Source organism: Salmo trutta, unplaced genomic scaffold (assembly GCF_901001165.1).
Source record: "Salmo trutta unplaced genomic scaffold, fSalTru1.1, whole genome shotgun sequence".
In the NCBI taxonomy this organism is placed as follows: domain Eukaryota; kingdom Metazoa; phylum Chordata; class Actinopteri; order Salmoniformes; family Salmonidae; genus Salmo; species Salmo trutta.
The window spans coordinates 19,160-45,264 of record NW_021823320.1 but is presented as its reverse complement, the minus strand read 5'-3'; the positions used below and the strand labels follow the sequence as shown (position 1 = coordinate 45,264).

At 48.2% G+C, this 26,105-nt stretch overlaps 1 protein-coding gene across 2 annotated transcripts; it reads right to left on the bottom strand.

Moving 5' to 3' along the window:
• Window positions 1-624: 624 nt before the first annotated feature.
• Window positions 625-13,831, bottom strand: LOC115190138 (histone PARylation factor 1). Of its 2 annotated transcripts, none has more exons than XM_029748627.1 (8): window positions 13,722-13,831; window positions 12,763-12,955; window positions 9,986-10,214; window positions 7,491-7,589; window positions 6,564-6,717; window positions 3,166-3,253; window positions 1,931-2,103; window positions 625-944 (listed from the first exon to the last, which is right to left on the bottom strand). In XM_029748627.1, the coding sequence occupies exons 1-8, from the start codon at window positions 13,761-13,763 to the stop codon at window positions 810-812; spliced, it is 1,113 nt and encodes a 370-aa protein (XP_029604487.1). In that variant the 5' UTR covers window positions 13,764-13,831; the 3' UTR covers window positions 625-809. The 2 variants fall into 2 exon arrangements, with proteins under 2 accessions (XP_029604487.1, XP_029604488.1); XM_029748628.1 differs by having other exon boundaries at window positions 10,064-10,214.
• Window positions 13,832-26,105: the final 12,274 nt, after the last annotated feature.

The following is a 26,105-nucleotide window of genomic DNA, read 5'->3' as shown; positions in this document are numbered from 1 at the left end:
ACCTAGTAACAGACAGACAGGACCTAGTAACAGACAGACAGGACCTGATAACAGACAGACAGGACCTCATAAAAGACAGACAGGACCTAATAACAGACAGACAGGACCTAGTAACAGACAGACAGGACCTAGTAACAGACAGACAGGACCTAGTAACAGTCAGACAGGACCTAGTAACAGACAGGACCTAACAGACACAGGACCTAGTAACAGACAGGACCTGATAACAGACAGACAGGACCTAGTAACAGTCAGACAGGACCTAGTAACAAACAGACAGGACCTAGTAACAGACAGGACCTAGTAACAGTCAGACAGGACCTAGTAACAGTCAGACAGGACCTAATAACAGACAGACAGGACCTAGTAACAGACAGGACCTAACAACAGACAGACAGGACCTCATAACAGACAGACAGGACCTGATAACAGACAGACAGGACCTCATAACAGACAGACAGGACCTAATAACAGACAGACAGGACCTAGTAACAGTCAGACAGGACCTAGTAACAGACAGGACCTAACAACAGAGAGACAGGACCTCATAACAGACAGACAGGACCTCATAACAATCAGACAGGACCTCATAACAGACAGACAGGACCTAGTAAAAGACAAGACTCTTAGAAATATAATCCTTTATTCCACATATGCACAGAGAGACAGACGCCCCTGGTACCGTTCAACACCAGCAGCACCAAAACCACAACAAGACTAAATAAAAACACACGGTGGTCAGAGCTAACAACAATCCATCTCTCTTCTTCTCTCTCTCTCGCTCTCTTCTTCTTCTCCCGTGGTTTTCTTCAGGCTGAGGTGAGTTGGTCCAGGTTGTCGTGGGAGCGGCTGGAGAGGTGAGCCTCCAGGATCTCTGCGAACAAGCCCCTCTTCAGCAGGCTGTAGGCCATGGGCAGCAGCTGTCTGATCACCTTGTAGAAGTACTGGGGGACACAGGAAACTGAGGGTCAGACACACAATGGAAGACAGGAAACAGTCAGACAGACACACAATGGAAGACAGGAAACAGAGTCAGACAGACACAATGGAAGACAGGAAACAGAGAGTCAGACACACAATGGAAGACAGGAAACAGAGTCAGACAGACACACAATGGAAGACAGGAAACAGAGAGACAGACAGACACACAATGGAAGACAGGAAACAGAGAGACAGACAGACACACAATGGAAGACAGGAAACAGACAGACACAATGGAAGACAGGAAACAGACAGACACACAATGGAAGACAGGAAACAGAGAGACAGACACACAATGGAAGACAGGAAACAGAGAGACAGAAACACAATGGAAGACAGGAAACAGAGTCAGACAGACACAATGGAAGACAGGAAACAGAGAGACAGACAGACACACAATGGAAGACAGGAAACAGAGAGAGACAGACAGACACACAATGGAAGACAGGAAACAGAGAGAGACAGACAGACACACAATGGAAGACAGGAAACAGAGAGACAGACAGACACACAATGGAAGACAGGAAACAGAGAGTCAGACAGACACACAATGGAAGACAGGAAACAGAGAGACAGACAACAGAAGACAGGAAACTGAGGGTCAGACAGACACAATGGAAGACAGGAAACAGAGAGACAGACAGACACACAATGGAAGACAGGAAACAGAGAGACAGACAACAGAAGACAGGAAACTGAGGGTCAGACAGACACAATGGAAGACAGGAAACAGAGTCAGACAGACAGACACACAATGGAAGACAGGAAACAGACAGACACACAACGGAAGACAGGAAACAGAGAGACAGAGACACACAACGGAAGACAGGAAACAGAGAGTCGTTGGTGGCTGAGATCTGCATCATTGTGTCAACGTGACATTTTCCGTGGAGAACAGGTGTTGACGTGTGTGTGTGTGTGTGTGTGTAGTGTGTCTGTGTGTACGTACGTGCGATCCGTAGCAGAAGAGGTCGATGCCCAGCTCCAGCCCCATGCCATAGTCACACTCATCGTTAGCGAACTGGACGAAGGTGATGATCTCTTGGAGAGGGCCGAAAGCCTTCATCCTGTCTTCATCGGACCTGGCCTCTGCTATAGCCTTACACAGCTTCTTCAGACTGGCTACACACACACACACACACACACACACACACACACACACACACACACACACACACACACACACACACACACACACACACACACACACACACACACACACACACACACACACACACACACACACACACACACACAGTGTTTCTGACACCTGTTCCACATTCCATTCAACTTATCCAGGGATAATAATTAGAGTGTTCTAGAGTATTCTACAGCGGTATGGAGTGGTTCTAGAGTATTTGAGTGGTTCTGGAGTATTCTACAGTGGTATGGAGTGTTCCGGAGTATTCGACTTGTTCCAGAGTATTCTACAGTGGTATGGAGTGTTCTAGAGTATTCTACAGTGGAATAGAGTGTTCTAGAGTATTCTACAGTGGAATAGAGTGTTCTAGAGTATTCTACAGTGGTATGGAGTGGTTCTAGAGTATTTGAGTGGTTCTGGAGTATTCTACAGTGGTATGGAGTGTTCCGGAGTATTCGACTTGTTCCAGAGTATTCTACAGTGGTATGGAGTGTTCTAGAGTATTCTACAGTGGAATAGAGTGTTCTAGAGTATTCTACAGTGGAATAGAGTGTTCTAGAGTATTCTACAGTGGTATGGAGTGGTTCTAGAGTATTTGAGTGGTTCTGGAGTATTCTACAGTGGTATGGAGTGTTCCGGAGTATTCGACTTGTTCCAGAGTATTCTACAGTGGTATGGAGTGTTCTAGAGTATTCTACAGTGGAATAGAGTGTTCTAGAGTATTCTACAGTGGAATGGAGTGTTCTAGACTATTCTACAGTGGTATGGAGTGTTCTAGAGTATTCTACAGTGGAATGGAGTGTTCTAGAGTATTCTACAGTGGTATGCAGTGGTTCTAGAGTATTCTACAGTGGTATGGAGTGTTCTGGAGCATTCGAGTGATTCTAGAGTGTTCTACTTGCAGTGTAGACCTTTGCATCGGGTTTATATTATAAACAAATTATGTTCTGGGCCACTGACTACGAACTACCAAAAACATTGGCCCGAAACCAAACCTAGTTGCCCCTGTTCTAGAGTGTTCTAGAGTTGTTCTAGAGTCTTACCGTCTGTCTCTGGCAGCTCCCGGTAACCAACGTCATTCTGATCAACAGGCACCACCAGGCCCGCTCCATGGAACGACTTGGTCACAACCTGGACACGGACAGACTGTCACCTTCTAGTACCGTCTCAGTACTGGGGGGGTTACCTTCTAGTACCGTCTCAGTACTGGGGGGGTTACCTTCTAGTACCGTCTCAGTACTGGGGGGGTTACCTAGTACCGTCTCAGTACTGGGGGGGTTACCTTCTAGTACCGTCTCAGTACTGGGGGGGTTACCTTCTAGTACCGTCTCAGTACTGGGGGGGTTACCTTCTAGTACCGTCTCAGTACTGGGGGGGTTACCTTCTAGTACCGTCTCAGTACTGGGGGGGTTACCTTCTAGTACCGTCTCAGTACTGGGGGGGGTTACCTTCTAGTACCGTCTCAGTACTGGGGGGGATTACCTTCTAGTACCGTCTCAGTACTGGGGGGGTTACCTTCTAGTACCGTCTCAGTACTGGGGGGGTGTTACCTTCTAGTACCGTCTCAGTACTGGGGGGGTTACCTTCTAGCTTACCAGTCTCAGTACTGGGGGGTTACCTTCTAGTACCGTCTCAGTACTGGGGGGGTTACCTTCTAGTACCGTCTCAGTACTGGGGGGGTTACCTCTAGTACCGTCTCAGTACTGGGGGGGTTACTTCTAGTACCGTCTCAGTACTGGGGGGTTACCTTCTAGTACCGTCCTCAGTACGGGGGGGGTTACCTTCTAAGTACCGTCTCAGTCTGGGGGGGTTACTTCTATACCGTCTCAGGACTGGGGGGGGTTACCTTCTAGTACCGTCTCAGTACTGGGGGGGTTACCTTCTAGTACCGTCTCAGTACTGGGGGGGTTACCTTCTAGTACGTCTCAGTACTGGGGGGGTTACCTTCTAGTACCGTCTCAGTACTGGGGGGGTTACCTTCTAGTACCGTCTCAGTACTGGGGGGGTTACCTTCTAGTACCGCCTCAGTACTGGGGGGGTTACCTCTAGTACCCGTCTCAGTACTGGGGGGGTTACCTTCTAGTACCGTCTCAGTACTGGGGGGGTTACCTTCTAGTACCGTCTCAGTACTGGGGGGGTTACCTTCTAGTACCGTCTCAGTACTGGGGGGTTACCCTTCTAGTACCGTCAGACGGGGGGGTTACCTTCTAGTACCGTCAGAACGGGGGGGTTACCTTCTAGTACCGTCTCAGTACTGGGGGGGTTACCCTTCTAGTACCGTCAGAACGGGGGGTTACCTTCTAGTACCGTCTCAGTACTGGGGGGTTACCTTCTAGTACCGTCTCAGTACTGGGGGGGTTACCTTCTAGTACCGTCTCAGTACTGGATGTACCGTCCTCAGTACTGGGGGGGGTTACCTTCTAGTACCGTCTCAGTCTGGGTCCCTCAGTACTGGGGGGTTACTTCTAGTACCGTCTCAGTACTGGGGGGGTTACCTTCTAGTACCGTCTCAGTACTGGGGGGGTTACCTTCTAGTACCGTCTCAGTACTGGGGGGGTTACCCTTCTAGTACCGTCAGAACGGGGGGGTTACCTTCTAGTACCGTCAGAACGGGGGGGTTACCTTCTAGTACCGTCAGAACGGGGGGGTTACCTTCTAGTACCGTCTCAGTACTGGGGGGGTTACCTTCTAGTACCGTCTCAGTACTGGGGGGTTACCCTTCTAGTACCGTCAGAACGGGGGGGGTTACCTTCTAGTACCGTCTCAGTACTGGGGGGGTTACCTTCTAGTACCGTCTCAGTACTGGGGGGGTTACCTTCTAGTACCGTCTCAGTACTGGGGGGGTTACCTTCTAGTACCGTCTCAGTACTGGGGGGGTTACCTTCTAGAACCGTCTCAGTACTGGGGGGGTTACCTTCTAGTACCGTCTCAGTACTGGGGGGGTTACCTTCTAGTACCGTCTCAGTACTGGGGGGGTTACCCTTCTAGTACCGTCAGAACGGGGGGGGTTACCTTCTAGTACCGTCAGAACGGGGGGGTTACCTTCTAGTACCGTCTCAGTACTGGGGGGTTACCCTTCTAGTACCGTCAGACGGGGGGTTACCTTCTAGTACCGTCTCAGTACTGGGGGGGTTACCTTCTAGTACCCGTCTCAGTACTGGGGGGGTTACCTTCTAGTACCGTTCTCAGTACTGGGGGGGTTTACTTCTAGTACCGTCTCAGTACTGGGGGGGTTACCTTCTAGTACCGTCTCAGTTACTGGGGGGGTACCTTCTAGTACCGTCTCAGTACTGGGGGGGTTACCTTCTAGTACCGTATCAGTACTGGGGGGGTTACCTTCTAGTAACCGTCTCAGTACTGGGGGGGTTACCTTCTAGTACCGTCTCAGTACTGGGGGGGGTTACCTTCTAGTACCGTCTCAGTACTGGGGGGGTTACCTTCTAGTACCTTGTCTCAGTACTGGGGGGTTACCTTCTAGTACCGTCTCAGTACTGGGGGGGTTACCTTCTAGTAACCGTCTCAGTACTGGGGGGGTACCTTCTAGTACCGTCTCAGTACGGGGGGGTTACCTTCTAGTACCGTCTCAGTACTGGGGGGTTACCTTCTAGTACCGTCTCAGTACTGGGGGGGTTACCTTCTAGTACCGTCTCAGTACTGGGGGGGTTACCTTCTAGTACCGTCTCAGTACTGGGGGGTTACCTTCTAGTACCGTCTCAGTACTGGGGGGGTTACCCTTCTAGTACCGTCAGAACGGGGGGGTTACCTTCTAGTACCGTCAGAACGGGGGGGTTACCTTCTAGTACCGTCTCAGTACTGGGGGGGTTACCCTTCTAGTACCGTCAGAACGGGGGGTTACCTTCTAGTACCGTCTCAGTACTGGGGGGGTTACCTTCTAGTACCGTCTCAGTACTGGGGGGGTTACCTTCTAGTACCGTCTCAGTACTGGGGGGGTTACCTTCTAGTACCGTCTCAGTACTGGGGGGGTTACCTTCTAGTACCGTCTCAGTACTGGGGGGGTTACCTTCTAGTACCGTCTCAGTACTGGGGGGGTTACCTTCTAGTACCGTCTCAGTACTGGGGGGGTTACCCTTCTAGTACCGTCAGAACGGGGGGGTTACCTTCTAGTACCGTCAGAACGGGGGGGTTACCTTCTAGTACCGTCAGAACGGGGGGGTTACCTTCTAGTACCGTCTCAGTACTGGGGGGGTTACCTTCTAGTACCGTCTCAGTACTGGGGGGTTACCCTTCTAGTACCGTCAGAACGGGGGGGTTACCTTCTAGTACCGTCTCAGTACTGGGGGGGTTACCTTCTAGTACCGTCTCAGTACTGGGGGGGTTACCTTCTAGTACCGTCTCAGTACTGGGGGGGTTACCTTCTAGTACCGTCTCAGTACTGGGGGGGTTACCTTCTAGTACCGTCTCAGTACTGGGGGGGGTTTACCTTCTTGTCTCTCTGCTTCATGCCTTTGGTCTTCTGCTCCAGGGAGAAGCCCAGAGACTCCGCCCTCTCTCTTAACTCCTCCCCCAGGTTATCCAGAGCCCCGTCCTCTTCCTTACGCCCGCCCCTCTCCTTCCTCTTCCTACCCAGAAACACACTGAAGGAGAGGGAAGAGGAGGGAGAGAGAGGAGGAAGAGTTTGGGCAGAGATAGGAAAGAGAGAAGGGGGACGGTGAGGGAGGAGAGAGCGAGGGAGGACACGGTGAGGGAGGAGAGAGCGGTGAGGGAGGAGAGAGCGAGGGAGGGGACGGTGAGGGAGGAGAGAGCGGTGAGGGAGGACAGAGCGAGGGAGGGGACGGTGAGGGAGGAGAGAGCGGTGAGGGAGGAGAGAGCGAGGGAGGGGACGGTGAGGGAGGAGAGAGCGATGAGGGAGGACAGAGCGAGGGAGGGGAGGGTGAGGGAGGAGAGAGCGGTGAGGGAGGACAGAGCGAGGGAGGGGTCGGTGAGGGAGGAGAGAGCGAGGGAGGGATCGGTGAGGGAAGAGAGAGAAGGGGGACAGTGAGGGAGGAGAGAGCGAGGGAGGGATCGGTGAGGGAAGATAGAGCGAGGGAAGCAACAGTGAGGGAGGAGAGAGCGAGGGAGGGCTCGGTGAGGGAAGAGAGAGCGAGGGAGGCAACAGTGAGGGCGGAGAGCGCGAGGGAGGTTCGGTGAGGGAGGAGAGAGCGAGGGAAGAGAGCGAGGGAAGAGAGCGAGGGAAGAGAGCGAGGGAGATGACGTGAGGGTGGAGAGAGCGAAGGGACGGTGAGGGAGGAGAGAGGTAAAAAGGGAGAGAGAGAAAGGATGGTGAGAAAAAGGGAATAAATATTGATAAGTTAGTTTAGTTTAATTGGTCCATGTGTTCCTCCTGTGTTAGTTAATGAAGGACACTCACTGGACAGCAGCAAACATGTTGTCCCCCATCTGAGTGATGGTACAGCCCTTCCTGGCTTCATTCTCCCCTAGGAACACAGGCAGGGAGTCCGGACTATCTCTGAAAAAGAGAGGTGGAGATTAATACGGCCATGTTGCAACGGGACGCTGTTCCTCTCTGGAAAGTAGTAACCCCTACCTGTAGTAACCCCTACCTGTAGTAACCCCTACCTGTAGTAACCTGTAGTAACCCCTACCTGTAGTAACCCCTACCTGTAGTAACCCCTACCTGTAGTAACCTGTAGTAACCTCTACCTGTAGTAACCCCTACCTGTAGTAACCTGTAGTAACCCCTACCTGTAGTAACCCCTACCTGTAGTATCCCCTACCTGTAGTAACCTGTAGTAACCCCTACCTGTAGTAACCTGTAGTTACCCCTACCTGTAGTAACCCCTACCTGTAGTAACCCCTACCTGTAGTAACCCCTACCTGTAGTAACCTGTAGTAACCCCTACCTGTAGTAACCCCTACCTGTAGTAACCCCTACCTGTAGTAACCCTACCTGTAGTAACCCCTACCTGTAGTAACCCCTACCTGTAGTTTCCCCTACCTGTAGTAACCCCTACCTGTAGTAACCCCTACCTGTAGTAACCTGTAGTAACCCCTACCTGTAGTAACCTGTAGTAACCTGTAGTAACCTCTACCTGTAGTAACCCCTACCTGTAGTAACCTCTACCTGTAGTAACCCCTACCTGTAGTAACCCCTACCTGTAGTAACCCCCTCCCTGTAGTAACCCCTACCTGTAGTAACCCCTACCTGTAGTAACTCCTACCTGTAGTAACCCCTACCTGTAGTAACCTGTAGTAACCCCCTACCTGTAGTAACCCCTACCTGTAGTACTCCCCTACCTGTAGTAACCTGTAGTAACCCCTACCTGTAGTAACCCCTACCTGTAGTAACCCCTACCTGTAGTAACCCCTACCTGTAGTAACCCCTACATGTAGTAACCCCTACCTGTAGTAACCTGTAGTAACCCCTACCTGTAGTAACCCCTACCTGTAGTAACCCCTACCTGTAGTAACCCCTACCTGTAGTAACCCCTACCTGTAGTAACCTGTAGTAACCCCAACCTGTAGTAACCCCTACCTGTAGTAACCCCTACCTGTAGTAACCTGTAGTAACCCCTACCTGTAGTAACCCCTACCTGTAGTAACCCCTACCTGTAGTAACCTCTACCTGTAGTAACCCCTACCTGTAGTAACCCCTACCTGTAGTAACCTGTAGTAACCCCTACCTGTAGTAACCCCTACCTGTAGTAACCCCTACCTGTAGTAACCCCTACCTGTAGTAACCCCTACCTGTAGTAACCTGTAGTAACCCCTATCTGTAGTAACCCCTACCTGTAGTAACCCCTACCTGTAGTAACCTGTAGTAACCCCTACCTGTAGTAACTCCTACCTGTAGTAACCCCTACCTGTAGTAACCTGTAGTAACCCCTACCTGTAGTAACCCCTACCTGTAGTAATCCCTACCTGTAGTAACCCCTACCTGTAGTAATCCCTACCTGTAGTAACCTGTAGTAACCCCTATCTGTAGTAACTCCTACCTGTAGTAACCCCTACCTGTAGTAACCCCCTACCTGTAGTAACCTGTAGTAACCCCAACCTGTAGTAACCCCTACCTGTAGTAACCCCTACCTGTAGTAACCCCTACCTGTAGTAACCTGTAGTAACCCCTACCTGTAGTAACCCCTACCTGTAGTAACCTCTACCTGTAGTAACCCCTACCTGTAGTAACCCTACCTGTAGTAACCCCTACATGTAGTAATCCCTACCTGTAGTAACCTGTAGTAACCCCTACCTGTAGTAACCTGTAGTAACCTGTAGTAACCCCTACCTGTAGTAACCCCTACCTGTAGTAACCTTACCTGTAGTAACCCCTACCTGTAGTAACCCCAACCTGTAGTAACCCCAACCTGTAGTAACCCCTACCTGTTGTAAACCCTACCTGTAGTAACCCCTACCTGTAGTAACCCCTACCTGTAGTAACCCCTACCTGTAGTAACCTCTACCTGTAGTAACCCCTACCTGTAGTAACCTGTAGTAACCCCTACCTGTAGTAACCCCTACCTGTAGTAACCCCTACCTGTAGTAACCTGTAGTAACCCCTACCTGTAGTAACCCCTACCTATAGTAACCCCTACCTGTAGTAACCTGTAGTAACCCCTACCTGTAGTAACCCCTACCTGTAGTAACCTGTAGTAACCCCTACCTGTAGTAACCCCAACCTGTAGTAACCCCTACCTGTAGTAACCCCTACCTGTAGTAAACCCTACCTGTAGTAACCCCTACCTGTAGTAACCCCTACCTGTAGTAAATCCTACCTGTAGTAACCCCCTACCTGTAGTAACCCCTACCTGTAGTAACCCCTACCTGTAGTAACCTGTAGTAATCCCTACCTGTAGTAACCCCTACCTGTAGTAACCTGTAGTAATCCCTACCTGTAGTAACCCCTACCTGTAGTAACCCAGGTGTAGCAGGTCGGCTGCGTTCCCTTGTAGTACGGTCTGGTACTCTGGAGGGTCGTAGAAGTACCTCCAGTGAAGGTGGTAGTTGGGCTGAGGGTCGGCTGAGCCACGGTGAGGGTCGGCTGAGCCACGGTGAGGGTCGGCTGAGCCACGGTGGGCCTCCGCAAGGATGTCGAACGGGCCAACCAACCTCAAACCCAGAGTTTCCTTCAGCGCGTCTAGAGAGGGGATGGGGAGAGAGAATTATATGTAGATATGATCCTTGTATACACAGAGTGTACAGATAGGACTGACTGGAGTGATGCTGGCTGTGGGTTAGTGTTGTAGACAGATAGGACTGACTGGAGTGATGCTGGCTGTGGGTTAGTGTTGTAGACAGAGACGACTGACTGGAGTGATGCTGGCTGTGGGTTAGTGTTATAGACAGATAGGACTGACTGGAGTGATGCTGGCTGTGGGTTAGTGTTGTAGACAGAGACGACTGACTGGAGTGATGCTGGCTGTGGGTTAGTGTTATAGACAGATAGGACTGACTGGAGGAGTGATGCTGGCTGTGGGTTAGTGTTATAGACAGATAGGACTGACTGGAGTGATGCTGACTGTGGGTTAGTGTTGTAGACAGATAGGACTGACTGGAGTGATGCTGGCTGTGGGTTAGTGTTGTAGACAGAGACGACTGACTGGAGTGATGCTGGCTGTGGGTTAGTGTTATAGACGGGCAGGACTGACTGGAGTGATGCTGGCTGTGGGTTAGTGTTATAGACAGGCAGGACTGACTGGAGTGATGCTGGCTGTGGGTTAGTGTTATAGACAGGCAGGACTGACTGGAGTGATGCTGGCTGTGGGTTAGTGTTATAGACAGACAGGACTGACTGGAGTGATGCTGGCTGTGGGTTAGTGTTATAGACGGGCAGGACTGACTGGAGTGATGCTGGCTGTGGGTTAGTGTTATAGACAGGCAGGACTGACTGGAGTGATGCTGGCTGTGGGTTAGTGTTATAGACAGATAGGACTGACTGGAGTGATGCTGGCTGTGGGTTAGTGTTATAGACAGATAGGACTGACTGGAGTGATGCTGGCTGTGGGTTAGTGTTATAGACAGATAGGACTGACTGGAGTGATGCTGGCTGTGGGTTAGTGTTATAGACAGATAGGACTGACTGGAGTGATGCTGGCTGTGGGTTAGTGTTATAGACAGATAGGACTGACTGGAGTGATGCTGGCTGTGGGTTAGTGTTATAGACAGATAGGACTGACTGGAGTGATGCTGGCTGTGGGTTAGTGAGTGTTGTAGACAGATAGGACTGACTGGAGTGATGCTGGCTGTGGGTTAGTGTTATAGACATAGGACTGACTGGAGTGATGCTGGCTGTGGGTTAGTGAGTGTTGTAGACAGATAGGACTGACTGGAGTGATGCTGGCTGTGGGTTAGTGTTCTAGACAGGCAAGACTGACTGGAGTGATGCTGGCTGTGGGTTAGTGAGTGTTGTAGACAGATAGGACTGACTGGAGTGATGCTGGCTGTGGGTTAGTGTTCTAGACAGGCAGGACTGACTGGAGTGATGCTGGCTGTGGGTTAGTGTTATAGACAGATAGGACTGACTGGAGTGATGCTGGTTGTGGGTTAGTGTTGTAGACAGGACTGACTGGAGTGATGCTGGCTGTGGGTTAGTGTTATAGACAGATAGGACTGACTTGAGTGATGCTGGCTGTGGGTTAGCGTTATAGACAGATAGCTGGTTGGGGCTGGTTGTGGGTTAGTGTTATAGACAGATAGGACTGACTGGAGTGATGCTGGCTGTGGGTTAGTGAGTGTTGTAGACAGATAGGACTGACTGGAGTGATGCTGGCTGTGGGTTAGTGTTCTAGACAGGCAGGACTGACTGGAGTGATGCTGGCTGTGGGTTAGTGAGTGTTCTAGACAGATAGGACTGACTGGAGTGATGCTGGTTATGGGTTAGTGTTGTAGACAGATAGGACTGACTGGAGTGATGCTGGCTGTGGGTTAGTGTTGTAGACAGATAGGACTGACTGGAGTGATGCTGGCTGTGGGTTAGTGTTATAGACAGATAGGACTGACTGGAGTGATGCTGGCTGTGGGTTAGTGTTATAGACAGGACTGACTGGAGGAGTGATGCTGGTTATGGGTTAGTGTTGTAGACAGATAGGACTGACTGACTGGAGTGATGCTGGCTGTGGGTTAGTGAGTGTTCTAGACAGATAGGACTGACTGGAGTGATGCTGGTTATGGGTTAGTGTTGTAGACAGATAGGACTGACTGGAGTGATGCTGGTTATGGGTTAGTGAGTGTTGTAGACAGATAGGACTGACTGGAGTGATGCTGGCTGTGGGTTAGTGTTATAGACATAGGATTGACTGGAGTGATGCTGGCTGTGGGTTAGTGAGTGTTGTAGGCAGATAGGACTGACTGGAGTGATGCTGGCTGTGGGTTAGTGTTATAGACATAGGATTGACTGGAGTGATGCTGGCTGTGGGTTAGTGATTGTTGTAGACAGATAGGACTGACTGGAGTGATGCTGGCTGTGGGTTAGTGTTATAGACAGATAGGACTGACTGGAGTGATGCTGGTTGTGGGTTAGTGTTGTAGACAGATAGGACTGACTGGAGTGATGCTGGCTGTGGGTTAGTGTTATAGACAGATAGCTGGTTGGGGCTGGTTGTGGGTTAGTGTTGTAGACAGATAGGACTGACTGGAGTGATGCTGGTTGTCAGGGCTGGTTGTGGGTGAGTGAGTGGGTAACCTACCCCGAGGGTTGTCGGGGCTGAGCGAAGAGCAGAAGTCCCAGAAGAGATAAAAGTCTTCGGGCATCTTCAGTTTATAGAGTCTCTCCACCTCCTCCCTCAGTCTGGCAGGAACCTCAGCAGTCGTCCTCGGTCCTTCTGTCGGCCCCTCTGGCCGGGCTTTCTTCCTCAACTCCCCGTCGGCACAATCCGACTCCTAAAGAACAACAACAACGTCGGTGAAATTCACTCGCTGGTGTAAACAGTAAACGTTACAGCCGGGTTTCAGTCGAGTTTAAAGACGCGGGTTTGATAACTGGGTGTATTCATTAGACACCAGGGCAGATATAAATAACATGGATAGAGAAGACGTGATTACTTATTCCCCATGTTTGTTCTACATAGTCTATTTCTATATCTTTATGTTACAAAACGTTGAGTCCTGTTGAAACGCGCCCCTGGATTTACAATGAAGAAACGCTATAGTTTTCCCGTTGCAAATCGTTTTGCCTACGGTGTGTCCTAATGAACGTTACCCTGAACAACTCGCTCTGCAACAAAAACAAAAAAACACAAACGATGGTATAGTGTCAATGGACGATAACTTGGTTATACTAAATATAAATGACGATATCTTGGGAGAACAGTGATATAAACTGAAGCAGGACCAATAAGCTAAACCATGTAGATGCCATAGTGGCCCATCCGTGCTTTGTAACGTTAAAAAGAAGGACAAATATTCCCTCTGTTGCATGGCTAAAAACCCATCCTATTGTAATGAAACAGCAGGGAGCAGGTCTCGAACCCTCGACCTTCAAGCCCGAAGTCCTGCGCGCTATCGACTGTGCCGCAAAAGCATGCTCAAGCGGCAGAGTCGATTTCCGCGCTTATAAACCCAGGGTCGTTACACTATCATTGCTCCGACAATAAAACAAATATATATCGCTTGTAAACATGCTGGCTTTATGATACTGTGACAAAACCTGGGGAGTAGATTTAGTTTTTCGTTTTCCGCGCCCTGTCATGTTGTTTTTTTCCTCCTCTCCCGTTCGACAGCAAACAAGCACACATCCGTGTAGCTAACGACAAAAACACATTAGGCGACTTCTGGCGTTGGGGGAGTAAATGTACAGCGCCGCCTAGAGGAGAGGAGGGCGCATTGCGTCCCTGAGATTCATAGCAGAGACAAGTGGAGGGATAAATACCCCGAACGGCATACTTGAGTAAAAGTTTTTTTTTTAAATACCTTCATAGAAAATGACTCATGTAAAAGTGAAAATCACACGGTAAAATACTATTTGATTAAAAGTCTAAAAGTATTTGGTTATTAGATATACTTAAGTATCAAAAGTAAAAGTATGAATAATGTAAAATGTCTTATATTAATAAGCAAACCAGATTGCACAATTTTTTAAATATTTTTTTAAATGTACGGATAGCCAGGGTTACATGCCAATACTCAGATATAATTTACAAAGGAAGCATTTGTGTTCAGTGAGTCCTCCAGATCAGAGGCAGTAGAGATGACCAGGGATGTTCTCTGTTTAGTGAGTCCTCCAGATCAGAGGCGGTAGGGATGACCAGGGATGTTCTCTGTTTAGTGAGTCCTCCAGATCAGAGGCAGTAGGGATGACCTGGGATGTTCTCTGTTTAGTGAGTCCTCCAGATCAGAGGCAGTAGGGATGACCAGGGATGTTGTCTGTTTAGTGAGTCATCCAGATCAGAGGCAGTAGGGACGACCAGGGATGTTCTCTGTTTAGTGAGTCCTCCAGATCAGAGGCAGTAGGGATGACCAGGGATGTTCTCTGTTTAGTGAGTCCTCCAGATCAGAGGCAGTAGGGATGACCAGGGATGTTCTCTGTTTAGTGAGTCCTCCAGATCAGAGGCAGTAGGGAGGACCAGGGATGTTCTCTGTTTAGTGAGTCCTCCAGATCAGAGGCAGTAGGGACGACCAGGGATGTTCTCTGTTTAGTGAGTCCTCCAGATTCAGTCGATCCGAGCTACCATTCCTAATGTCGTCCTGTTTCAGTCGATCCGAGCTACCATTCCTAATTCATCCTGTTTCAGTCGATCCGAGCTACCATTCCTAATGTCGTCCTGTTTCAGTCGATCCGAGCTACCATTCCTAATGTCGTCATGTTTCAGTCGATCCAGGGCTACCATTCCTAATTCATCCTGTTTCAGTCGATCCTAGCTACCATTCCTAATTCATCCTGTTTCAGTCGATCCGAGCTACCATTCCTAATGTCGTCCTGTTTCAGTCGATCCAGGGATACCATTCCTAATGTCGTCCTGTTTCAGTCGATCTTAGCTACCATTCCTAATGTCGTCCTGATTCAGTCGATCTGAGCTACCATTCCTAATGTCGTCCTGTTTCAGTCGATCCAGGGCTACCATTCCTAATGTTGTCCTGTTTCAGTCTATCCAGGGCTACCATTCCTAATGTCGTCCTGTTTCAGTCGATCCAGGGCTACCATTCCTAATGTCATCCTGTTTCAGTCGATCGGAGCTACCATTCCTAATGTCGTCCTGTTTCAGTCGATCCTAGCTACCATTCCTAATGTCGTCCTGTTTCAGTCGATCCAGGGATACCATTCCTAATGTCGTCGTGTTTCAGTCGATCCAGGGATACCATTCCTAATGTCGTCCTGTTTCAGTCGATCCGAGCTACCATTCCTAATGTCGTCCTGTTTCAGTCGATCCAGGGCTACCATTCCTAATGTCGTCCTGTTTCAGTCGATCCAGGGCTACCATTCCTAATGTCGTCTTGTTTCAGTCGATCCGAGCTACCATTCCTAATGTCGTCCTGTTTCAGTCGATCCAGGGCTACCATTCCTAATGTCGTCCTGTTTCAGTCGATCCGAGCTACCATTCCTAATGTCGTCCTGTTTCAGTCGATCCAGGGCTACCATTCCTAATGTCGTCCTGTTTCAGTCGATCGGAGCTACCATTCCTAATGTCGTCCTGTTTCAGTCGATCGGAGCTACCATTCCTAATGTCGTCCTGTTTCAGTCGATCCGAGCTACCATTCCTAATGTCGTCCTGTTTCAGTCGATCCAGGGCTACCATTCCTAATGTCGTCCTGTTTCAGTCGATCTGAGCTACCATTCCTAATGTCGTCCTGTTTCAGTCGATCTGAGCTACCATTCCTAATGTCGTCCTGTTTCAGTCGATCGGAGCTACCATTCCTAATGTCGTCCTGTTTCAGTCGATCTGAGCTACCATTCCTAATGTCGTCCTGTTTCAGTCGATCCGAGCTACCTAATGTCGTGTTTCAGTCGATCTGAGCTACCATTCCTAATGTCATCCTGTTTCAGTCGATACGAGCTACCATTCCTAATATCATTAAATCCCACAAAGCAGCATCGATCTCTGATGGAGACCGGTGGGGAGCTACCTAGGAATATCCTGTACTCCATCCCTGGGGTAGCACAGGGCGACGAAGCTGTTTGAAGTCTGTATACCCGATCCGGGCTTCCCGTCGCCAAGGAGGCCCTTATTGCCGATCCGGGCTTCCCGTCGCCAAGGAGGCCTTATTGCCGATCCGGGCTTCCCGTCGCCAAGGAGGCCCTTATTGCCGATCCGGGCTTCCCGTCGCCAAGGAGGCCCTTATTGCCAAAGGCTGTTGCTTTCGATTTCCACGGCGAGTGACGTGCCTCCGTGGCTGGTCTGCAGGTTCAAGGGTAGGAACATCTGCTAAGCCATCCAGAAGCATCCTGCTAACTCAATTTTCTAGGTAAGAAATAACACTTAAATAACAAAATACTGTGTAGTTGGCAAGTAGCTATAAAACTCACCCTGTTGTAACCTGGATTGAAATGTAAAGTTAATGTATGAACTCCATGAACACATTGATACAAACACAAGAACCACAGTAATATAACGAAATGTTTATTACAGTAATATGCCACACACACAGTATTGATTCAAGCAGTATAGAGTTTTATTCTGTTCATTCAAGCAGTATAGAGTCTTATTCTGTTCATTCAAGCAGTGTAGATAACTGGCCCTCTTTCTGGGACTCACCCACAAACAGGACCAAGCCTGGCCTGTTGAGGAGTGACGGACTCCATCCTAGCTGGAGGGGTGCTCTCATCTTATCTACGAACATAGACAGGGCTCTAACTCCTCTAACTCCAGAATGAAATAGGGTGCAGGCCAGGCAGCAGGCTGTTAGCCAGCCTGCCAGCTTAGTGGAGTCTGCCACTAGCACAGTCAGCGTAGTCAGCTCAGCTTTCCCCATTGAGACCGTGTCTGTGCCTCGATCTAGGTTGGGCAAAATTAAAGATGGCGGTGTTCGCTTTAGCAATCTCACTAGTATAAAGACCTCCTCCATTCCTGCCATTATTGAAAGAGATTGTGATACTTCACATCTCAAAATTGGGTTACTTAATGTTAGATCCCTCACTTCCAAGGCAGTTATAGTCAATGAACTAATCACTGATCATAATCTTGATGTGATTGGCCTGACTGAAACATGGCTTAAGCGTGATGAATTTACTGTGTTAAATGAGGCCTCACCCCCTGGTTACACTAGTGACCATACCCCCCGTGCATCCGGCAAAGGCGGAGGTGTTGCTAACATCTACGATAGCAAATTTAAATTTACAAAAAAAAAACAATGACGTTTTCGTCTTTTGAGCTTCTAGTCATGAAATCTATGCAGCCTACTCATTCATTTTTTATAGCTACTGTTTACAGGCCTCCTGGGCCATATGTCGGATCTTGTAGTCATAGCAGATAATATTCTAATTTTTGGTGACTTTAACATTCACATGGAAAAGTCCACAGACCCACTCCAAAAGGCTTTCAGAGCCATCATCGACTCAGTGGATTTTGTCCAACATGTCTCTGGACCTACTCAATGCCACAGTCATACTCTGGACCTAGTTTTGTCCCATGGAATAAATGTTGTGGATCTTAATGTTTTTCCTCATAATCCTGGATTATCGGACCACCATTTTATTGCGTTTACAATTGCAACAAATAATCTGCTCAGACCCCAACCAAGGAGCATTAAAAGTCGTGCTATAAATTCTCAGACAACCCAAAGATTCCTTGATGCCCTTCCAGACTCCCTCTGCCTACCCAAGGACGTCAGAGGACAAAAATCAGTTAAACACCTAACCGAGGAACTCAATTTAACCTTGCGCAATACCCTAGATGCAGTTGCACCCCAAAAAATTAAAAACATCTGTCATAAGAAACTAGCTCCCTGGTATACAGAAAATACACGAGCTCTGAAGCAAGCTTCCAGAAAATTGGAACGGAAATGGCGCCACACCAAACTGGAAGTCTTCCGACTAGCTTGGAAAGACAGTACCGTGCAGTATCGAAGAGCCCTCACTGCTGCTCGATCATCCTATTTTTCCAACTTAATTGAGGAAAATAAGAACAATCCGAAATGTCTTTTTGATAATGTCGCAAAGCTAACTAAAAAGCAGCATTCGCAAATGGAGGATGGCTTTCACTTCAGCAGTAATACATTTATGAACTTCTTTGAGGAAAAGATCATGATCATTAGAAAGCAAATTACGGACTCCTCTTTAAATCTGGGTATTCCTCCAAAGCTCCATTGTCCTGAGTCTGCACAACTCTGCCAGGACCTTGGCTCAAGGGAGATACTAAAGTGTTTTAGTACTATATCTCTTGACACAATGATGAAAATAATCATGGCCTCCAAACCCTCAAGCTGCATACTGGACCCTATTCCAACTAAACTACTGAAAGAGCTGCTTCCTGTGCTTGGCCCTCCTATGTTGAACATAATAAACGGCTCTCTATCCACCGGATGTGTACCAAGCTCACTAAAAGTGGCAGTAATAAAGCCTCTCTTGAAAAAGCCGAATCTTGACCCAGAAATTATAAAAAACTATCGGCCTATATTGAATATTCCATTCCTCTCAAAAATTGTAGAAAAAGCTGTTGCACAGCAACTCACTGCCTTCCTGAAGACAAACAATGTATACGAAACACTTCAGTCTGGTTTTAGACCCCATCATAGCACTGAGACTGCACTTGTGAAGGTGGTAAATGACCTTTTAATGACGTCAGACCGAGGCTCTGCATCTGTCCTCATGCTCCTAGATCTTAGTGCCGCTTTTGATACCATCGATCACCACATTCTTTTGGAGAGATTGGAAACCCAAATTGGTCTACATGGACAAGTTCTGGCCTGGTTTAGATCTTATCTGTCGGAAAGATATCAGTTTGTCTCTGTGAATGGTTTGTCCTCTGACAAATCAATTGTAAATTTCGGTGTTCCTCAAGGTTCCGTTTTAGGACCACTATTGTTTTCACTATATATTTTACCTCTTGGGGATGTCATTCGAAAACATAATGTTAAATTTCACTGCTATGCGGACGACAAACAGCTGTACATTTCAATGAAACATGGTGAAGCTCCAAAATTGCCCTTGCTAGAAGCCTGTGTTTCAGACATAAGGAAGTGGACGGCTGCAAACTTTCTACTTTTAAACTCGGACAAAACAGAGATGCTTGTTCTAGGTCCCAAGAAACAAAGAGATCTTCTATTGAATCTGACAATTAATCTGGATGGTTGTACAGTCGTCTCAAATAAAACTGTGAAGGACCTCGGCGTTACTCTGGACCCTGATCTCTCTTTTGAAGAACATATCAAGACTGTTTCAAGGACAGCTTTTTTCCATCTACGTAACATTGCAAAAATCAGAAACTTTCTGTCCAAAAATGACGCAGAAAAATTAATCCATGCTTTTGTTACTTCTAGGCTCGACTACTGCAATGCTCTACTTTCCGGCTACCCGGATAAAGCACTAAACAAACTTCAGTTAGTGCTAAATACGGCTGCTAGAATCCTGACTAGAACCAAAAAATTTGATCATATTACTCCAGTGCTAGCCTCCCTACACTGGCTTCCTGTTAAGGCAAGGGCTGATTTCAAGGTTTTACTGCTAACCTACAAAGCATTACATGGGCTTGCTCCTACCTATCTTTCCGATTTGGTCCTGCCGTACATACCTACACGTACACTACGGTCACAAGACGCAGGCCTCCTAATTGTCCCTAGAATTTCTAAGCAAACGGCTGGAGGTAGGGCTTTCTCCTATAGAGCTCCATTTTTATGGAATGGTCTGCCTACCCATGTGAGAGACGCAGACTCAGTCTCAACCTTTAAGTCTTTACTGAAGACTTATCTCTTCAGTAGGTCCTATGATTAAGTGTAGTCTGGCCCAGGAGTGTGAAGGTGAACGGAAAGGCTGGAGCAACGAACCGCCCTTGCTGTCTCTGCCTTGCCGGTTCCCCTCTTTCCACTGGGATTCTCTGCCTCTAACCCTATTACAGGGGCTGAGTCACTGACTTACTGGTGTTCTTCCATGCCGTCCATGGGAGGGGTGCGTCACTTGAGTGGGTTGAGTCACTGACGTGGTCTTCCTGTCTGGGTTGGCGCCCCCCCCTTGGGTTGTGCCATGGCGGAGATTTTTGTGGGCTGTACTCGGCCTTGTCTTCGGACGGTAAGTTGGTGGTTGTAGACATCCCTCTAGTGGTGTGGGGGCTGTGCTTTGGCAAAGTGGGTGGGGTTATATCCTGCCTGTTTGGCCCTGTCCGGGGGTATCATCGGATGGGGCCACAGTGTCTTCTGATCCCTCCTGTCTCAGCCTCCAGTATTTATGCTGCAGTAGTTTATATGTCGGGGGGCTAGGGTCAGTCTGTTTCATCTGGAATATTCTCTTGTCTTATCCGGTGTCCTGTGTGAATTGAAATATGCTCCCTCTAATTCTCTCTTTCTCTCTTTCTTTCTTTCTCTCGGAGGACCTGAGCCCTAGGACCATGCCTCAGGACTACCTGGCATGATGACTCCTTGCTGTCCCCAGTCCACCTGGCCATGCTGCTGCTCCAGTTTCAACTGTTCTGCCTGCGGCTACGGAACCCTGACCTGTTCACCGGACGTGCTTGTTGCACCCTCGACAACTACAATGATTATTATTATTTGACCATACTGGTCATTTATGAACATTTTAACATCTTGAACATGTTCTGTTATAATATCCACCCGGCACAGCCAGAAGAGGACTGGCCACCCCTCATAGCCTGGTTCCTCTCTAGGTTTCTTCCTAGGTTTTTGGACTTTCTAGGGAGTTTTTCCAAGGGAGTTTTTCCTAGCCACCGTGCCTCTTTCACATGCATTGCTTGCTGTTTGGGGTTTTAGGCTGGGTTTCTGTACAGCACTTTGAGATTTCAGCTGATATACGAAGGGCTATATAAATACATTTGATTTGATTTGATTTAGAGTCTTATTCTGTTCATTCAAGCAGTGTAGAGTCTTATTCTTTTCATTCAAGCAGTATAGAGTCTTATTCTGTTCATTCAAGCAGTATAGAGTCTTATTCTGTTCATTCAAGCAGTGTAGAGTCTTATTCTTTTCATTCAAGCAGTGTAGAGTCTTATTCTGTTCATTCAAGCAGTGTAGAGTCTTATTCTGTTCATTCAAGCCGTGTAGAGTCTTATTCTGTTCATTCAAGCAGTGTAGAGTCTTATTCTGTTCATTCAAGCAGCGGTTTCTATCTCAGAACGAGTGCACTTATTTGTTTTTTAAGGCCTCAGGGAAACCAGTCCTGGTCCTCGTGAGTCCGTGAGAGGTCCCCAGACAGTTATCAGAGCAGGTAGAAATACAACACACAGAGCAGGTAGAAATACAACACACAGAGCAGGTAGAAATACAACACACAGAGCAGGTAGAAATACTATACACAGAGCAGGTAGAAATACAACTCTCCATCTATTTCACCTGCTAGCAGGACTGGACGATCCTCATCTGAGGCCCTGGGAAACAACATTTTAGAACCCCCATGCATCGAAACGGAGATTTTTTGTTGTTGCTGTTTTAAAGATGATTTCTTTGCAATTCTACACATTTTGCTTATGCCATGTTCTAATGGTATCGTAGTGAGTCAAACTTTATAACAAAATCAGTGGGGGGCCCCTGAAGGTCGGGGGCCCCTAGGCATGTGCCCTGAGTTCTTGGTCAGTAATCCGGCCCCATTGCATCTCTCTAGGAGCAGGACTGGTCCCTCTGCATCTCTCTAGGAGCAGGACTGGTCCCTCTAAATCTCTCTAGGAGCAGGACTGGTCCCTCTGCATCTCTCTAGGAGCAGGACTGGTCCCTCTGCATCTCTCTAGGAGCAGGACTGGTCCCTCTGCATCTCTCTAGGAGCAGGACTGGTCCCTCTGCATCTCTCTAGGAGCAGGACTGGTCCCTCTGCATCTCTCTAAGAGCAGGACTGGTCCCTCTGCATCTCTCTAGGAGCAGGACTGGTCCCTCTACATCTCTCTAGGAGCAGGACTGGTCTCTCTGCATCTCTCTAGGACTGGTCCCTCTGCATCTCTCTAGGAGCAGGACTGGTCCCTCTGCATCTCTCTAGGAGCAGGACTGGTCCCTCTGCATCTCTCTAGGAGCAGGACTGGTCCCTCTACATCTCTCTAGGAGCAGGACTGGTCCCTCTGCATCTCTCTAGGAGCAGGACTGGTCCCTCTGCATCTCTCTAGGAGCAAGACTGGTACCTCTACATCTCTCTAGGAGCAGGACTGGTCCCTCTGCATCTCTCTAGGACTGGTCCCTCTGCATCTCTCTAGGACTGGTCTCTCTGCATCTCTCTAGGAGCAGGACTAGTCTCTCTGCATCTCTCTAGGAGCAGGACTGGTCCCTCTGCATCTCTCTAGGAGCAGGACTGGTCCCTCTGCATCTCTCTAGGAGCAGGACTGGTCCCTCTGCATCTCTCTAGGAGCAGGACTGGTCCCTCTGCATCTCTCTAGGAGCAGGACTGGTCCCTCTGCATCTCTCTAGGAGCAGGACTGGTCCCTCTGCATCTCTCTAGGAGCAGGACTGGTCCCTCTACATCTCTCCAGGAGCAGGACTGGTCCCTCTGCATCTCTCTAGGACTGGTCCCTCTGCATCTCTCTAGGACTGGTCTCTCTGCATCTCTCTAGGAGCAGGACTAGTCTCTCTGCATCTCTCTAGGAGCAGGACTGGTCCCTCTGCATCTCTCTAGGAGCAGGACTGGTCCCTCTACATCTCTCTAGGAGCAGGACTGGTCCCTCTGCATCTCTCTAGGAGCAGGACTGGTCCCTCTGCATCTCTCTAGGAGCAGGACTGGTCCCTCTACATCTCTCTAGGAGCAGGACTGGTCCCTCTGCATCTCTCTAGGAGCAGGACTGGTCCCTCTGCATCTCTCTAGGAGCAGGACTGGTCCCTCTGCATCTCTCTAGGAGCAGGACTGGTCCCTCTGCATCTCTCTAGGAGCAGGACTGGTCCCTCTGGCCCGTACACTTTAAATCTCTTCTGTTCTTGACAATCGTTTGCTGTATTTTCTTCTTGTTCTTCCCTAGCCCTCCAGGGTACATGTTACACATCATATTGAACATTAATATATCTTATACTCAGCGCTTGGCTTGGACTGAAAGAGGTAACGGTGCTCGTTATGGTTTGCCAGTATTGTTTATTATTAGTAGCAGGAACTCCTCAATGCTTTTGAACCCTCCTGGAGGTTTTAACTTCGACCCTGTTCCTGGAGGGCTACCCCTCCTGGAGGTTTTAACTCCAACCCTGTTCCTGGAGACATACCCTCCTGGAGGTTTTAACTCCAACCCTGTTCCTGGAGAGAAACCCTCCTGGAGGTTTTAACTTCAACCCTGTTCCTGGAGAGATACCCTCCTGGAGGTTTTAACTTCGACCCTGTTCCTGGAGATAAACCCTCCTGGAGGTTTTAACTCCAACCCTGTTCCTGGAGATAAACCCTCCTGGAGGTTTTAACTCCAACCCTGTTCCTGGAGAGATACCCTCCTGGAGGTTTTAACTCCAACCCTGTTCCTGGAGAGATACCCTCCTGGAGGTTTTAACTCCAACCCTGTTCCTGGAGAGAAACCCTCCTGGAGGTTTTAACTCCAATCCTGTTCCTCGAGAGATACCCTCCTGGAGGTTTTAACTCCAACCCTGTTCTTGGAGAGAGACCCTCCTGTAGGTTTATCACCAACCCTGTTCCTGGAGAGATACCCCTCCTGGAGGTTTTAACTCCAATCCTTTTCCTGGAGAGAAACCCTCCTGGAGGTTTTAACTCCAACCCTGTTCCTGGAGAGATACCCTCCTGGAGGTTTTAACTCCAACCCTGTTCCTGGAGAGATACCCCTCCTGGAGGTTTTAACTCCAACCCTGTTCCTGGAGAGAGACCCTCCTGGAGGTTTTAACTCCAACCCTGTTCCTGGAGAGATACCCCTCCTGGTGTATATCTGGTGTATCTCTGGTGTGGTGTATCTCTGGTGTATCTCTGGTGTAGTGTATCTATGGTGTATCTCTGGTGTAGTGTATCTCTGGTGTAGTGTATCTCTGGTGTATCTCTGGTGTATCTCTGGTGTAGTGTATCTCTGGTGTATCTCTGGTGTATCTCTGGTGTAGTGTATCTCTGGTGTAGTGTATCTCTGGTGTATCTCTGGTGTAGTGTATCTCTGGTGTAGTGTAAATCTGGTGTAGTGTATCTCTGGTGTATCTCTGGTGTAGTGTATCTCTGGTGTAGTGTATCTCTGGTGTATCTCTGGTGTAGTGTATCTCTGGTGTATCTCTGGTGTAGTGTATCTCTGGTGTATCTCTGGTGTAGTGTATCTCTGGTGTATCTCTGGTGTAGTGTATCTCTGGTGTATCTCTGGTGTATCTCTGGTGTAGTGTATCTCTGGTGTATATCTGGTGTATCTCTGGTGTAGTGTATCTTTGGTGTAGTGTATCTCTGGTGTATCTCTGGTGTAGTGTATCTCTAGTGTAGTGTATCTCTGGTGTAGTGTATCTCTGGTGTATCTCTGGTGTATCTCTGGTGTATCTCTGGTGTAGTGTATCTCTGGTGTAGTGTATCTCTGGTGTATCTCTGGTGTAGTGTATCTCTGGTGTAGTGTATCTCTGGTGTAGTGTATCTCTGGTGTATCTCTGGTGTAGTGTATCTCTGGTGTATCTCTGGTGTAGTGTATCTCTGGTGTATCTCTGGTGTAGTGTATCTCTGGTGTAGTGTATCTCTGGTGTATCTCTGGTGTATCTCTGGTGTAGTGTATCTCTGGTGTATATCTGGTGTATCTCTGGTGTAGTGTATCTTTGGTGTAGTGTATCTCTGGTGTATCTCTGGTGTATCTCTGGTGTATCTCTGGTGTAGTGTATCTCTGGTGTAGTGTATCTCTGGTGTAGTGTATCTCTGGTGTATCTCTGGTGTAGTGTATCTCTGGTGTATCTCTGGTGTGGTGTATCTCTGGTGTATCTCTGGTGTAGTGTATCTCTAGTGTAGTGTATCTCTGGTGAATCTCTGGTGTATCTCTGGTGTAGTGTATATCTGGTGTAGTGTATATCTCACACATACAGTACAATACAATCCATCCAATCTGTATTATATTACATTACACTGTATTGTCTAATCTGTATTATATGATATATTATACTCTATTGTCCAATCTGTATTATATTACATTATACTGTGTTGTAAAATCTGTATTATATGATATATTATACTGTGTTGTCTAATCTGTATTACAATAATACAATGTGAATATAGATATTATGTGAATATGCATGAATTTAAATACATAGGGTACTAAACAGCACCGTTTGGGACGCAGTCCATATTATCCAATCTGTTTTATATTACATTACAGTCCATATTGTCCAATAAAGTCTTAGAATGACTTTATCCTCCGTTGTCTAGAGCTGTAGGTCTCTCTTCCTACATTCATCTTCTTGCTTTGACCAACACCTGATCATAGAGTATAGTGGAGAGTGACAGAGTTCCAGGTTAAACCAGGTATAGTGGAGAGTGACAGAGTTCCAGGTTAAACCAGGTATAGTGGAGAGTGACAGAGTTCCAGGTTAAACCAGGTATAGTGGAGAGTGACAGAGTTCCAGGTTAAACCAGGTATAGTGGAGAGTGACAGAGTTCCAGGTTAAACCAGGTATAGTGGAGAGTGATAGAGTTCCAGGTTAAACCAGGTATAGTGGAGAGTGACAGCGTTCCAGGTATAGTAGAGAGTGACAGAGTTCCAGGTTAAACCAGGTATAGTGGAGAGTGACAGAGTTCCAGGTTAAACCAGGTATAGTGGAGAGTGACAGAGTTCCAGGTTAAACCAGGTATAGTGGAGAGTGACAGAGTTCCAGGTTAAACCAGGTAGAGTGGAGAGTGACAGAGTTCCAGGTTAAACCAGGTATAGTGGAGAGTGACAGAGTTCCAGGTTAAACCAGGTAGAGTGGAGAGTGACAGAGTTCCAGGTTAAACCAGGTAGAGTGGAGAGTGACAGAGTTCCAGGTCAATAACCAATGATGGTTGTGTGTTGCTGTTGGGGGAGGGTCTACCAGGACAGTAACCAGT